Here is a 13,793-nt window from a genome sequence, read left to right on the forward strand (position 1 = left end):
TTTTATTTTTTGTAAATTGATCTAATGTTTGAGATGCATTTTTAAAATTTACATTCGATTTCATAAAATGGTTTTAGAATTGATATTGAAAAATTTTAGACATCTTGAGGACAAATGGGGTCATCTTAGTGTGGTCAGCAGATCACCCCATAGGCAGACAGACAGTTGTCATCTGCTGAAAAGATGTAGGACAGCGTTTGGAGATGTCCCATCTACATCTGACCAGACCTTTTTGGGTTCCTGACCATTTAGAGGAATCCCATATGGTCTATACATTTCTAATATCGGCCATAATATAGTTCAGTGTGGTTTATACATTAGACATGAAAGGATTGATACAGAGTTGGCCGCAAGTTGGTTTTGCAGACATATCTTGCCATTTTCAGTATTGGACATGCTTCTTAGCTGAGTGTACACATCTACGGGTAATTCAGAGTTTTAAGCATCTCAGTCACATTTCCACTTACAGTATGGCTGAATGGGGTTAAATGGGCAGCAAATGGGTATTCGCATGTAGGCTAAGTTGAGGAAGAGTGTAGAGGTTGTGTAAATGGAATTGTGGGTTATGGTATTGTGCATATTCACAAATCCATCTGATATCAGCAGTGGCGCCAAGAGGAGTGGAGATCAGGTATGGATGGCCTCTGTAGGGATCCGGGATTACAGGACTGGTGTAACCATGTCCCTCTAGTGTGCAAGAACTATAGGTTCATGCCCCCTCTCAGCACCTAGACCTGCCACAAGTCTTGGTGGCTCTGGATTTCAGACTGGTCTATTGCACCAGGTATAGGTTTGGTGCAAGTGCTCATCGATAATGATGACGTCTACTTGAATAAGCGGATGATTAGCCACGGTTGCAAAGATGCATGTTACTAAGCATACGGGTGAATATCCGCATTTAGTTGTGGCCACTTTACGTGGTACTCTTGATTGACTCCTCAGTGTACAACAGCAAATGGTTTAAGAGCAATTTGATACATTCTTTAAGTGAATGCAGAGCTGCGTGACAAAGACATGACAATGTGCCAGGTCGTGCCGTTTCCACCAAGGTGCTGTACTTTACTCTGTTTCATCTGTATTATAATTGCACCTAGAGAACCGACCTAACCTTGCCAAATTATTGCATGATTAATGGCACATAACATTATTATTGAATTCTGTATATTTCTAGTATAACATTAACAAGTAAATCTCCAGATTTTTGATGATCATGTCTATAAGGCTTCATGTGGCCCAGTGACTGCCCCTGTATTCACACATTTGATTTTTAACTAGCTATATTAATCTTTTTACTTTTTAGACCCCTGATATTCCCATAGTCAGGATAAGTGGAACTACTGAAGGTTCCTGTAGGACCTAGAAGGAGGCCTTATCTCTATTTTATGACCTTTGCAAACCTCAGGTCACCTGGTTATCCCCAAGTCCTAACACTAGAATTTTTTTTATTTATTTCAAAATTATGGGGCCCCTAATATAAAATATTTTTTAAATATTCAGCAAACATTAACATTTTTATTTGAAACAATAATAGGAATTTTTTTTCTCATCAATTTACTGCCTGTTTAATTTTTAATATTGTAGGCTTATTTTCATGTACACGGAGATTAAAGATGACGTTGTTACTGTCATACAAAACAAGCAATTTATTATCTTATTACATTACAATGTTATCAGTACAAACCCGGGATGGTTAATCAGTCTATTGTTGCCAGCAGGCAATTGCAGTGTGGAGTAATTCAGCTGGTCGGTGGAGCTGTTGGCCGATGGGGTATCTTGTCCTGCCTGGTTCTCATTGTGTGACTGTTAGGTAAAATAAATATTATTTTTCATAAAGAAGCAAATCATAATTGGCATATTAATGTTACTGATTATCACTAGCAGCCATGGATATTCTCTGTGCCCTGTATAAAAATGTTGAGATGTTTCTTCATTGACTATCTCCATACCTTTTTCAACACGAAAAAAGATGTATCATCTACTGTTTTCCTACAATTTTTCTTCCTGACATTGGGAAACAGAGAAAAAAATTCATTAAGATGCCTACATGTGTATGAGTCTGGGATTGTACTTTATGAATGTGCAGCACATGTTTTCTTCCAGGGAAGTAGTATCTCAGCTAGATACCACTACTGCTGTCTCTATTAGCATATCCTCTTACTCTGTATTACATACCATTACTGTTATTACCACTGACAACTGCTGTTATCCTGAATAAAACTTCAACCTGTTTAAAGGACAAGCTGTTTGGACTAACCTTCTTTTCACATTCCGCTGGTGCCTATAGTTCTATACCAATAGGACATATCAACAGGTTATGGTCCCAAGATCCACAAGCACTAAAGAATACTACATGTGAAGAAAACAGTAAGCACTTTGTTTGCAGCAGACTGCACTGTGCAGCACCAGTAGCAGTCATCATATACTTCATGAAATTTAGAGGCTCAGAGATTTATGCCACATGGAAATTTGTTATGGAGATGTAGCTTAAGCAAGTAGAAGACTACAACTGCACCAGGTGAAAATCCTAATCCTGATGAAGTCGATAAAGTAATGGGTATTATAGGTTTAAGTGTGGAGCAACATGTTTACTCCATAGTTCACAGGAAAGTGTCAGCATGTGGATAGCCCTGCAGATAGCATATGACTGTATGCTGCGCAACAAAGGAAGCGTGACAAGAAAAACGAGTCATCCTATAGTGTCACAGACAGCCACAGAAGGGCCTGTTGGTACATAGACTCAGGTAATGGCAAATGTGTTGGGGGATCTGTCTTAATTCAGTAGACTCGCAATGTTAAAATCAATGTTCAGTCCTCCTGGTTCTAACGTCTCTAGTGTATATATATATATAGTCTCTTTTTTGTTCAAAAATTTCAAAAAATTCCCTCCTCTCCAATTGATCTTAGGTTTTTCTATAGCTATAAAATCAATCTGAGAGGGATTACACTGGTGATGCTCCTTAAAATGCCTGGACACGCTATGGTGTTCATTCCCTATTTTTATGGTATATTCCGTAAGTGCTCGTAGTCTCTTTGACTGAATGATCTCGTAGTTCTGCCTACATGTTCTACTGAGTCTACTGAATTATGACAGATCCCCCAACACATTTGCCATTACCTTATAGAGACATCCAATAACATCAATGCCACGGGGTGGTTAGCACAACATCACCAGTACCTTATGTAATTAGGAATCCACTCCCAGGTTATTAGGTATATACTAGTTCATATTTCCTCTTAGAAGTGCCAGGCTGTTTTTTCAGTAATATGATACACCTCCGTACGTGTATATTAGGGCATTATTGATATAAGCAGTGATGGTATCAATTTAAGTAGAGTCATAGGACACAGTTAGTGGATATATCTTAGGGCAATATAGTACTCCCTGAAATCCATGCATTTTATATGTACTCACATTGACATATCCATAGAATATCTAGTGGATGACATAATCTGTATTGATAATGTCAGTTCATTTGTTCGTTTATTCATTTTTCATTTATTCATTGGTTTATATTATCAGTATTATTATATTATATTATATATTTATTTTATTTATTTCTCTATCAATCTAACACTTATTATAAGATTAATTAAGTGTGGATACCTAACGCTATTTCTGCAAGGCATGGAGATTAACATCAGTGCTACCATGTGACAATCAAGTACTTAGCCCTTGTTTAATCATACCAATTGACTTATCACACACCTGCAGTCTCTCAATCAAGCAATAAATAGGCATTAGTGACAACCTATCAGTACTCCTTGACAAAGGCGGAAGCCGAAATGCGTTGGAGGGCATCACACACGCCTGCAGCCAGGCACACGTCTCCAGCTGTTGGAATACACCAGTGAAACCTGACATCCCATCTCGTGAAGAAGCAGTCACACAGCCCCATCCGGACTGCACACACCCCATACGTAACCCAAAGGAAGGAGAGAGCCGGCAAGGAGGAGGAGCGGCCGCCTGGTAGCAACTGAGGGAGGTAAGTGTCCTGTCCATTGGAGGGGCGCAGCAGTGGTGCAGGCTCACCGGAGCTCTCGCTGCCGTCATCCCCTCCTGTCAGACGTACAGGCTTTGTCCGTGTCCCGTGACGCGGGTGGGCGGCTGGATCACCCGGCCTGCACGCCCGCGCCCACACACAAGGCCAGCCAGTGGTCACGTTCAGGACCTGCACCCCAGCAACCAGAGTGTGCAGCCGTACTCCTCTCCGGGAAGATACCCCCGGGGCACCTACCCATGACTAATCAACCAGCGGGATGCCGCTGCAACAATTTGAGACTCTGACAGTCACATCTAACTGGTAGTGCCAATATTCTCATTTTGCTATATTCACATTCTCTTCACACCGTGATCACTTTCTATATATTGGATCAGTATCACAAGGATTTGACCCGCATTGTGGTCAGATGTCATATATTCATTATTAGTGATTTATTTTTGTTTGTTCTATAGCATCACTCATCCACAGCTAGCATCCTATCAGCAAGGTTGTTTGTTTTTATCTATGACATGAGTGCTGTATTGTATTTATCTTTTGATACGGTAAACATTGAGACGCTTTATAACATTACTCCGTTGTACTGTTATAGCATTTGATATATATATTTGTATTTAACCAATTAGAGCATTGCTCCGTGTCCTATACAGACTGACTGTGTAGGGTGTAGCGCTCCGATTATTCTTTTAAATGGGAAATTGCTAGAAGAAATTGACATGGAACTCCCTGAGCACTACTGTGAGGGTTTGTTCCAAAAGGTAGAAGTGTGTTTACTATAGAAAGCTATGGCCCTCATTCAGAGCCGTACGCTCTGAGCAGAGCGCACTCTCTGAATGAGGGCCGGGCTCCATTTTCATGGAGCGTCCTCCTGGACGCTCGTATAGCTGTGGGTCACCACCCACAGGCTATACGAGCGTGCTTTTTGATGGCCGCGATGGTCGAGACCATCGCGACCATCGAAATTGCGAGCTTGAGCCTGCGGTTGAGCCAAAATCACTCCCACTGACATCACTAGTGATGTCAGTGGGCCGGCTTCTGACGGGAGGCGTTCCCGTGGGAACGCCCCCGTCAGGGAGGCATGCCCCCGGCACGCCCACCAAAGGGGGCGTGCTGTCAATCAACATTGACAGCACGCCCCCTTTGATCGGAAACAACGAGCGAAGGACTTTCCTTCGCTCGTCGCGTCTGGCGCATGCGCACGACGGAGCTCCCTCCGTCGTGCGCATGCTCAGTGCATAACATCGACCCACTTGCGAGCGGACAGCCGCTCGCGAGTGGGTCCGAATCAGGCCCTATGTCCTGTATGGCTTAAAGCAAAGTGGGCATTGTTGGTGAAACAAGCTAGATGCAGTACTACTTATGGACCTTGTACTTTTAAAGACTGATCATTGGCCCTCATTCAGAGCCGCTCGTTAGCGGCAGTACGCTCGTTCCGAGCGATGTTTGCACATCTGCGCATGCGTACGGTTTTTAGTACGCATGCGCGAACCAGTCAGTGCGGCCGAAAATCGTTGGTACGCAATATAGCGAGGGCCTGCTATTTTGAGTGACAGAATGAGGCGTATGTGGGTGGTAACAGGGGAAGGAGCTTGAAAATGGGGAGTGGAGATCCGAACGCAGGCGTGCTTAAAGGTCAAAACGGGCGTTTTATGGGTGTGTATATTTAAAACAGCAGCGTCATTGACCACGTCACTGGGTTATTTTATAGCCAGAACTGCTCGCAAATTTGTGGTAGCAAACACCAACCACAAGAATAGCGAGCAGTTCATACGCTGGTCGATGTACTCGATTAATCTAATAAATAGCGGACATGACGTAGGATGCGAGCGGCCAGGGGGCGTTTTTAACAAATAAACGAGCGTATGTTTTGCTCGCTCGTTCAGACTTAGAGGTGTGAACAGACTGCAATGTGCGTACGGATCATTTGAATAGCCACCCCTTGTTTTTAAACGAACGACCACAAATAGCGAACGGCTCTGAATCAGGCCCATTGTTTCTACCATAAGTACACAGAACAGAACATTGTTAAGCAGCCAAACAGCATATTACAAATGTCAAGAACCTCTTATAGCAGAAATTTAAGCTGAAGGATTAAGACCCTGAAAATCATCTGTTAGGCGTAAGAATATCACAAAGCTTATCGCCCCGGCTGGTTACTTCTAAATTATTTAGTAATTTCTTCTATTAACACAAAATAAAGCCTGCAAATATCATATGCAGTGCTTTTAGCCTGCCCACAAAGTCAAACCTGCCTCAGGGAGGAATCATAAGTAGAAGGAATATGACAGGGAGGGACTTACAGTATATGCAATCCAACCAACCGAGATCTGTCATTTCCGGGAAAATTACATTTTATCTATCTATCTATCTATCTATCTATCTATCTCATATCTATCTGTCTATCTATCTATCTATCTATCTATCTATCTATCTATCTATCTCAAATCTATCTGTCTATCTCATATCTATCAATCAATCTATCTATCTATCTATCTATCTATCTATCTATCTCATATCTATCTGTCTATCTCATATCTATCTATCTATCTATCTATCTATCTATCTATCTCATATCTATCTATCTCTCTATATCATATCTATCTATCTATCTATCTATCTCATATCTATCTGTCTATCTCATATCTATCTATCTATCTATCTCATATCTATCTATCTATCTCTTTATCTCATATCTATCTATCTATCTATCTATCTATCTATCTATCTCATATCTATCTATCTATCTATCTATCTATCTCTCTATCTCATATCTATCTATCTATCTATCTATCTCATATCTATCTATCTATCTATCTATCTATCTATCTATCTATCTATCTATCTATCTATCTATCTATCTTATAGTTACCTATCTATCTATCTATCTATCTATCTCTGTCTATCTCATATCTATCTATTTCATATCTATCTATCTATCTATCTATCTATCTATCTATCTATCTCATATCTATCTATTTATCTATTTATCTATCTATCTCATATCTATCTATCTATATATCTAACTATCTCATATCTATCTATCTATCTATCTATCTATCTATCTATCTATCTATCTATATATCTCATATCTATCTATCTATCTATCTATCTATCTATCTATCTATCTATCTATCTATCTCATATCTATCTATTCATCTATCTATCTCATATCTATCTATCTATCTATCTATCTATCTAACTATTTATCTATATATCTAACTATCTCATGTCTATCTATCTATCTATCTATCTATCTATCTATCTATCTATCTATCTATCTATATCCATCTACCATCTCTCTCTCTCTCTCTCTCTCTCTCTCTCTCTCTCTCTCTCTCTCTCTCATATCTATATATCTTTGGGGCCTATTCATCAACACTAAAATAAAGTTTTTAAGGACATTTTCCTTAATTAACGTTATTTTAGTATTCATGTAGCCACTTGACACAGGAGATATCACTGATATCTCCTGGCTAAGTCCCCCTGCGTTAATTTCCACAATCCCCATGCATTAGTATGGGGATATGGAAATTATGCTATTCATCAAATTCTGAAAATTATGTATTTTCGGTGTTTGATGGAGTTACTATCCACCACTGTGAGGTTGTGAATAGCAGGTAACACTTACCTTCTTTCAACTGGATAGGTCCTCCTCTTCTCCCTCCGGCGCTCTGGTCTCTCCTCTGGCTTCGTCTGCTGTGCTGACACTGGGTCTCATTCAGACTCGGTCGCAAGCACCGATGTGCTCACAACCGGGTCGATGGGTAGCTCTGTGCAAACTCTCTCGCTCCGGAGCTCGCTACAAAAGGGGCGGCTGTTGATGTTGATCGATGTTGATTGATGTTGATCGACAGCTCGCCCCGATTTGTAGGCGGGCCGGGGGGGGTGGTTTCTAAAATGGAGGCGTTCCTTAAGGAACGCCTACCGTTTTGTGGGCGGCCACACTGACATCATCAGTGATGTCAGTGAGGAGCTTCCTGCTCGATTAGAGCAGGAAGCTCCCTGGGGCTTGCGGTTGCCAAGACCCAACCTTAGGATCTCGTCGCAAGCCCCGATGGTCGCGATGGTGATCACCATCGCGACCATCAACCTGGTCGTTGGTTAAGCTGTGGCTGGTAACCCACAGCTTAACTAATGACCAGGAGGCCGCATTTCAAAAATTAAACGTCCGCCCTCATTCAGAGAGAGCGATCGCTTCTTGCGACTGCCTCTGAATGAGGGCCACTGTGTTCTCCCAGCAGAACACAATAAAGTTTAGAATTTTTTTTTTTTTTTCTAAACTGTACTGTGGTCTGCTGGGAGAACACGTGACAAAGCAGCCACCGGAGCCGGTGGCGCTGCAGCGGGCAGGTAAGTGCAGGACAGGGGTGGAGGTGAGCGGAGGGGGGAGGGGTGGTTGGGGGGGGCAAACAGAGTTACCGCAGCTGTATTCAGTGCTGCGCATGCGCCAATTTTGTGAAGGTAACAGCGCATGCGCTGCACAGATTACAGCTGCGGTAAATTAGTGTAGAGAGGGAAAAGTATCTATTTCTCAAAAAGCTGTCATCGCATAAATTACTGCTTTTTGGAACAGATAATTATGGGGAGGAGGAATGATGAATTCCTCTGGTAATTAGTTTGAACTCCTTGCGAGCTCTACACCTAATTACCTCCAGAGAGTTTTAAGTTATGATGAATAGGCCCCTTTATCTGTCTGTCTATTATCAGTATTTTTCTATCTATATATCTAATGTTTTTCTTTTGTTAGAAGACAACTGTGGAACTCCCGCACTTTAGTTAATGAAATGATTTTGTGTATTAAGCCAATTGTTCTATTTTTGATGAATTAATTCACAAACCTTTTATTACGCACTGAAGAAAGTTAATTAAAAACTTATTTTGATGACATAGAAATAAGTTGAAAAGGTAAGACTGATATGTGGGTGTGTTTGTGTTTGAGTGTGTGCGTGTGTATAATGAAATCAAATGACATTACAAAACACAATATTTTTGGAGAATACATTAGGACTATGCTGGTGGCTGCTGGATATGTAATACGGCATCTCGACATGCCCTATTACATATCCAATAGCCACCAATAAATTTATGGAATGTTATTTTATTACACAGAAATTAACTTACCAAACTCTGAACCGAACAATGAGAATGACAAGAATTATAATGAAGATTAGGGACCCCAAAACTGACGATACATATATGCCTATGGTGTGCCAGCTATCTGCAAAACAATAACAAATGCATACATTATTCTAAATAAAAAAAATCCATTTTAACATTGTACAAAATAATTTAAGACATTAATGATACATTTTAGAACATAATAATAAGAAAAGTAGGCGATGGCTGTTTAAGCTTGAGACTAGATAAGAGTCCTGAATTTTTGTGATTGGCTGGAGACTATGAACCTCTGTTACTGGGTAGATTTGAATTCTTAGGTTTTTTGCTGTTGGTAGGTTTTAGCCTATAGTAATCATGGTAGGCGTGGTTTAGCTGTCACCATCTTTTTCAGTTTGGAAGCCCCACTCTCCCACCTAAAGCCGGCTCCAGATCATTGAGGAGGAGCTGGCAGTGTGGGGAGGGTCTCTGGGGGCAGCCCAGCATCTCTGGGAGTGCTGGGCATGCTCCCAGAGTGATGAAACGGGGGTGCAACAAGGCCACAGACTCTTTTTGGGCATGTATGCTTTCAGCATGGGCAGGGCTTCTTTTGCCCACACTGGGTGTCACCGACGCCAGTGATGCCACTGATTGCAACAAAATGGATGTTTATATGGATGTTGAATGCTGGCTCTGCTCTGTATATCTTACATAGAACCTTCACAAAGCACAGACAGAGTGATTTAAAAAAATGTCTCGTGCATTTCTCACTGTTATGCTGTTTTAGTAGTACTCTTATCCAAATAGTCATGCATTCCTTTTTTATAATAACATTACAATATTACTATAGTATTACTATATTCAGTTCCTCCTCTGATTGGTGCCTCTCTCAAATGTTGGGGGGGGGGGAGGAGAGCAGCCCTTTTGCCTCCCCCAACGTTCTGGTCGACGTGCCGTTTCAGTTGTTAGAATGCAATTCCAAAGGCACATCACAGGTAGCGTCCCTACATACCTACCTATTGCACTGGCAAAATGAATTGATTCCATAGTCTAATGCAGGGGTGGGGAACCTTTTTTCTACCGAGGTCCATTTTGATATATATAACATTATTTGTGGGCCTGGTGCAGGCCACGCCCCCTCCATGTGACATCACATGGGGGTAGGTTCACAATCACTGGTGATTACAGAAATGCCCGGACCATCCTGAGGATGCTCCAGGAAGCTGTAAGGGCGGCTGGGTGACCGTCTGAAGCATCCTAAGGATGCTCCAGGCGTCACTACTGAATAGATTCTGGCTGCAGGGTGCCATTCTAAGCACCCTGATAGCCAGATGAGGCTAGCAGAAAAAAGCTCAGATTGCCGTCCAAAGGGTTTCCGAGGGCCTTATACGACCCCTGGGCCTGAGGTTCCCCATCCCTGGTCTAATGCATTACCTGATTGTGAGTTATATGGAAAATGGAAGTCATCATGTAGTTCTTCCTATCACATTACAGCATTATGCTGCAGTCCAGGTGCTATTATTTAGGTCACAGACAACAGAGGTGACTTCTGGGGCTATATTTCTGTCCCAGAAGTCGCACCTATATTGCGTGCATGAATGTAAAAGAGGCGTGGTCACACCTCATGGGGCGTGGTCACTCCTCACAGGGCATTCGTGAGTCACTGGGGAGTGGTCTCTTGGCATCCCCCGTCTCTCTGCATGCTGGCTGAGCAAAGCACCGGGAGGCGGAGCGGTCCAGACAGGATTTCAGGCAACGCCATCCCATCAGGCCATCGGCCTATCTGCATTTGCCAGAATAGCAAGATGAGCAATCTGGTCTTGCTTGTGCCCTATACTAGCTTACAGTACACCTCCTGCACCCTTGGCTTTAGCAGTGAGACGTTTCCTTGGATGAACCTTCTCAAAGATGCTTATCACTGATTTGTACAAGAGAGTCATAGAAACAGTTCAAAATAGTTGTTGTGTTCTTTGCTGTGAAAAATGCTGGTAGCGTATTGGTTACAGACTATAATACAGTGATATGTGGTGGGATGCCTGCATCGGCTTTTGTCTGTGTAGTTATCTGGAGAGTAGACACTTACATGAAACATACAGATGTACAAATTCTGAGTTTTGCTGTCCAACAGAATTTTTTGCAGAGCAGTGGTACTCTCCCCCGTTACTGCGCTGTATATTAACCAGGAACAAATCTTCATTCAGTTTGATAACTTGACCATCTCTATACAACAAATACAGAGACTTTTGTGGATTTGATTGTGCTTTGCACGTCATCTTCACATCCGTGTATTCTGTTACATGGGTCCCAGGTGTGATGGATAAAGTTACGTTTCGTGGAGCATCTGCAGGGTGATATATAACAAATAGGTCCAATTTATAAATAGATTTTGTTTCCTAACTAGGTGGATCTGAAACCAGTTGTCAATGAAGTCCTGCTAAGCAACACTTTCCAAAAGAAAGCGAAACATGACCTACTGATGAGTAAAGCTCCCCATATACAGACCAATCAGGCCCAGCAAACTGATGGGCTGTAAGATATAGCCACACATAACAAGTCTGGAAGAATTTGTAGGATCTGAAAGGGGCATCATTAGCGTAATTGGACAATGACCACAAAGACACTGTAATAGTCCATCCACATTTATGGCAGAACAACATAAAGATTTACAAAAGGAAACATCTGCCAGACAAAAGACTAAAGATTACAGTAGCTGGTGTTTTTCTGTTTGAATATGTTATGTCTACAGTATGTCTAAAATGAGAGAAGTTTGTACTGAGTAAATTTTTGGGATGAAGTTAATAAAAGTGGAAGTGTTGCCAAAAGCAATCAGATTCTAATAATAATGATTTTCTAGAGAGTAGCATATAATTGTTAGCAATAATCTGATTGGTTGCTATGGGCAAGATCTCCAGTTTTTTAACACGTACCTAAGTAAATGTACCTCTAGGTGTGTTTTGCCATCACTGACAGGTAAGAATTAATTCATGAAACTGTTTCAAAATGGGTCACAAGGGCCCATTGTGCATTAGTGTTATCTATATACATATGATATCCTAATGGAATTTGGCAAAGAAACAGGAATATACCTGTATGGTTAACTGCATCTACTGTAATTAGTTAAGATATACCAATTTGAATTGTTACATGAGTAATACTACCTCACGCCTGTACACACACTAAGGATAGGGGGAAAAGAAATAAAGTGACATAGCCAGATTTAATTCTTCACAATTTGTCGTCATTTTAAATGATACATTAACAGTTATATTTTAAAGAAATGCACCTTCCAAGGACAACATCTATACTTCCTCTCCAAGTTTCCAATAGTTATTATTACAGTAGTCACTGGCAGCACCCCATTTTTAAATGTAACAGGGTTTTGATCAGATTCAATTTACAAACTAGTTCAGAGGCCCATGGTTTTTTTGTCTTTTGACTCTTCTCCATCTCCTATTCATTGTATCATTATGTTCTCATACTGTACTGTACACCCCCTCTCTGGTTCTCTCTCTTCTCTTTTCCAACTCCCATCTATCGACCCATTTCAGGTTCTCTCAACTCCCCTGCCCCACCCTCTTACCTCTCCACACTCCCTCCACTCTATGGTTTTCTTTGTTCTCTCACTCTCTCTGGTTTTACTTCTTATTGCAACTCTCTGCCACCTGTTTCATCTGTCTATAAATGTTTGTACATAAGCAGAGGCATCACAGGGTATGCAGACCCAAGTGCAGCACTAACCAATCCCTTGTGTGCTTGTGCAATAGTGAGTGGCCTTATGCCCACAAGGTCATATCCCTAGATGTGTTCCATTTAGGAGGCATTTCACGCCCCCTCCTGTTCACGCTGGGGGCTTGCCCAGCATTTTGGGAGCTCCTGGAAATTCCCTAGTCTATTCCAGCACAGTGTGGATGACTATTTGTGGGCGTGACACCAAAATATCACAGCAGCTCTGCTATTTTGGCAACACTTCCTCAGATGGTGTCACCCAGTGTCCCCGCACGTCACGCACCCTCCCAGTGACACCACTGGTAAAAGCGAGCTCACAGTTACAAGTAACAAAAAGTACTTACACTGGACATTAAGAAATGAAGAGTCTGATACGCTATTTCCTATTTTGTTTGAGACGCTACATGAGTAATATCCAGAATCTTTCCATGTTAAATTTATTGACAGGACATCTGAATCTGCTGTAGACTTGTACAGTTTTCCATCCTTGATCCACTCATAATTGCTGATCTCGGGGTTACCATGATGTACAGAACATTGTAATGCGATCTGATCTCCTTCTTTAACCTCCGATCCTTTTACAATTCTAATCTGTGCCTCTTTTGGAGGATCTGAAAGGAGAAAGTAAACAAAATTATTTTAGTCTATGACTCAGTCATTGAGTATAAACAGACATAATATAATTTTTTTTTAAAAATAAAAAGATTAAAAAGAAAGAAAATGGTTCAGATGAGCGAAAAGTTTAAGCATCGTCATGTTTTGGTTTTGGTAAAACCACCCTCAAGTATTTTGGTTTGGTTTTGGTTTCAGATTTAATTAAAAATGGATAAAAACTTCTAAAATCATGTAATCTGGCCCTGTTTATTGTTCATATAACATCAGTAACATTAATTTCCAGTCATTAGGGAGGAACATAAATGCAATCCAAAACACATGAGATCCGTGTTTAGATCCGAGTTCTGAACTTGGCGAGAA

The 13,793-nt window shown here is 41.3% G+C and overlaps 1 protein-coding gene across 1 annotated transcript in view; it reads right to left on the reverse strand.

Moving 5' to 3' along the window:
* LOC148509075 (B-cell receptor CD22-like) overlaps window positions 1-13,793 on the reverse strand; it is a 78,791-nt gene that overhangs the window by 5,545 nt on the left and 59,453 nt on the right. Inside the window, exons 7-11 of the mRNA XM_088443617.1 lie at window positions 13,163-13,429; window positions 11,176-11,433; window positions 9,120-9,216; window positions 1,947-2,001; window positions 1,682-1,800 (exon numbers count right to left, since the gene is read on the reverse strand). Coding sequence (XP_088299743.1) covers window positions 1,682-1,800; window positions 1,947-2,001; window positions 9,120-9,216; window positions 11,176-11,433; window positions 13,163-13,429 — 796 coding nt within the window. The remainder of the gene's footprint in view (window positions 1-1,681; window positions 1,801-1,946; window positions 2,002-9,119; window positions 9,217-11,175; window positions 11,434-13,162; window positions 13,430-13,793) is intronic.

This window comes from Taudactylus pleione, unplaced genomic scaffold, assembly GCF_031769625.1.
Source record: "Taudactylus pleione unplaced genomic scaffold, aTauple2 ptg000332l, whole genome shotgun sequence".
In the NCBI taxonomy this organism is placed as follows: Eukaryota; Metazoa; Chordata; class Amphibia; order Anura; family Myobatrachidae; genus Taudactylus; species Taudactylus pleione.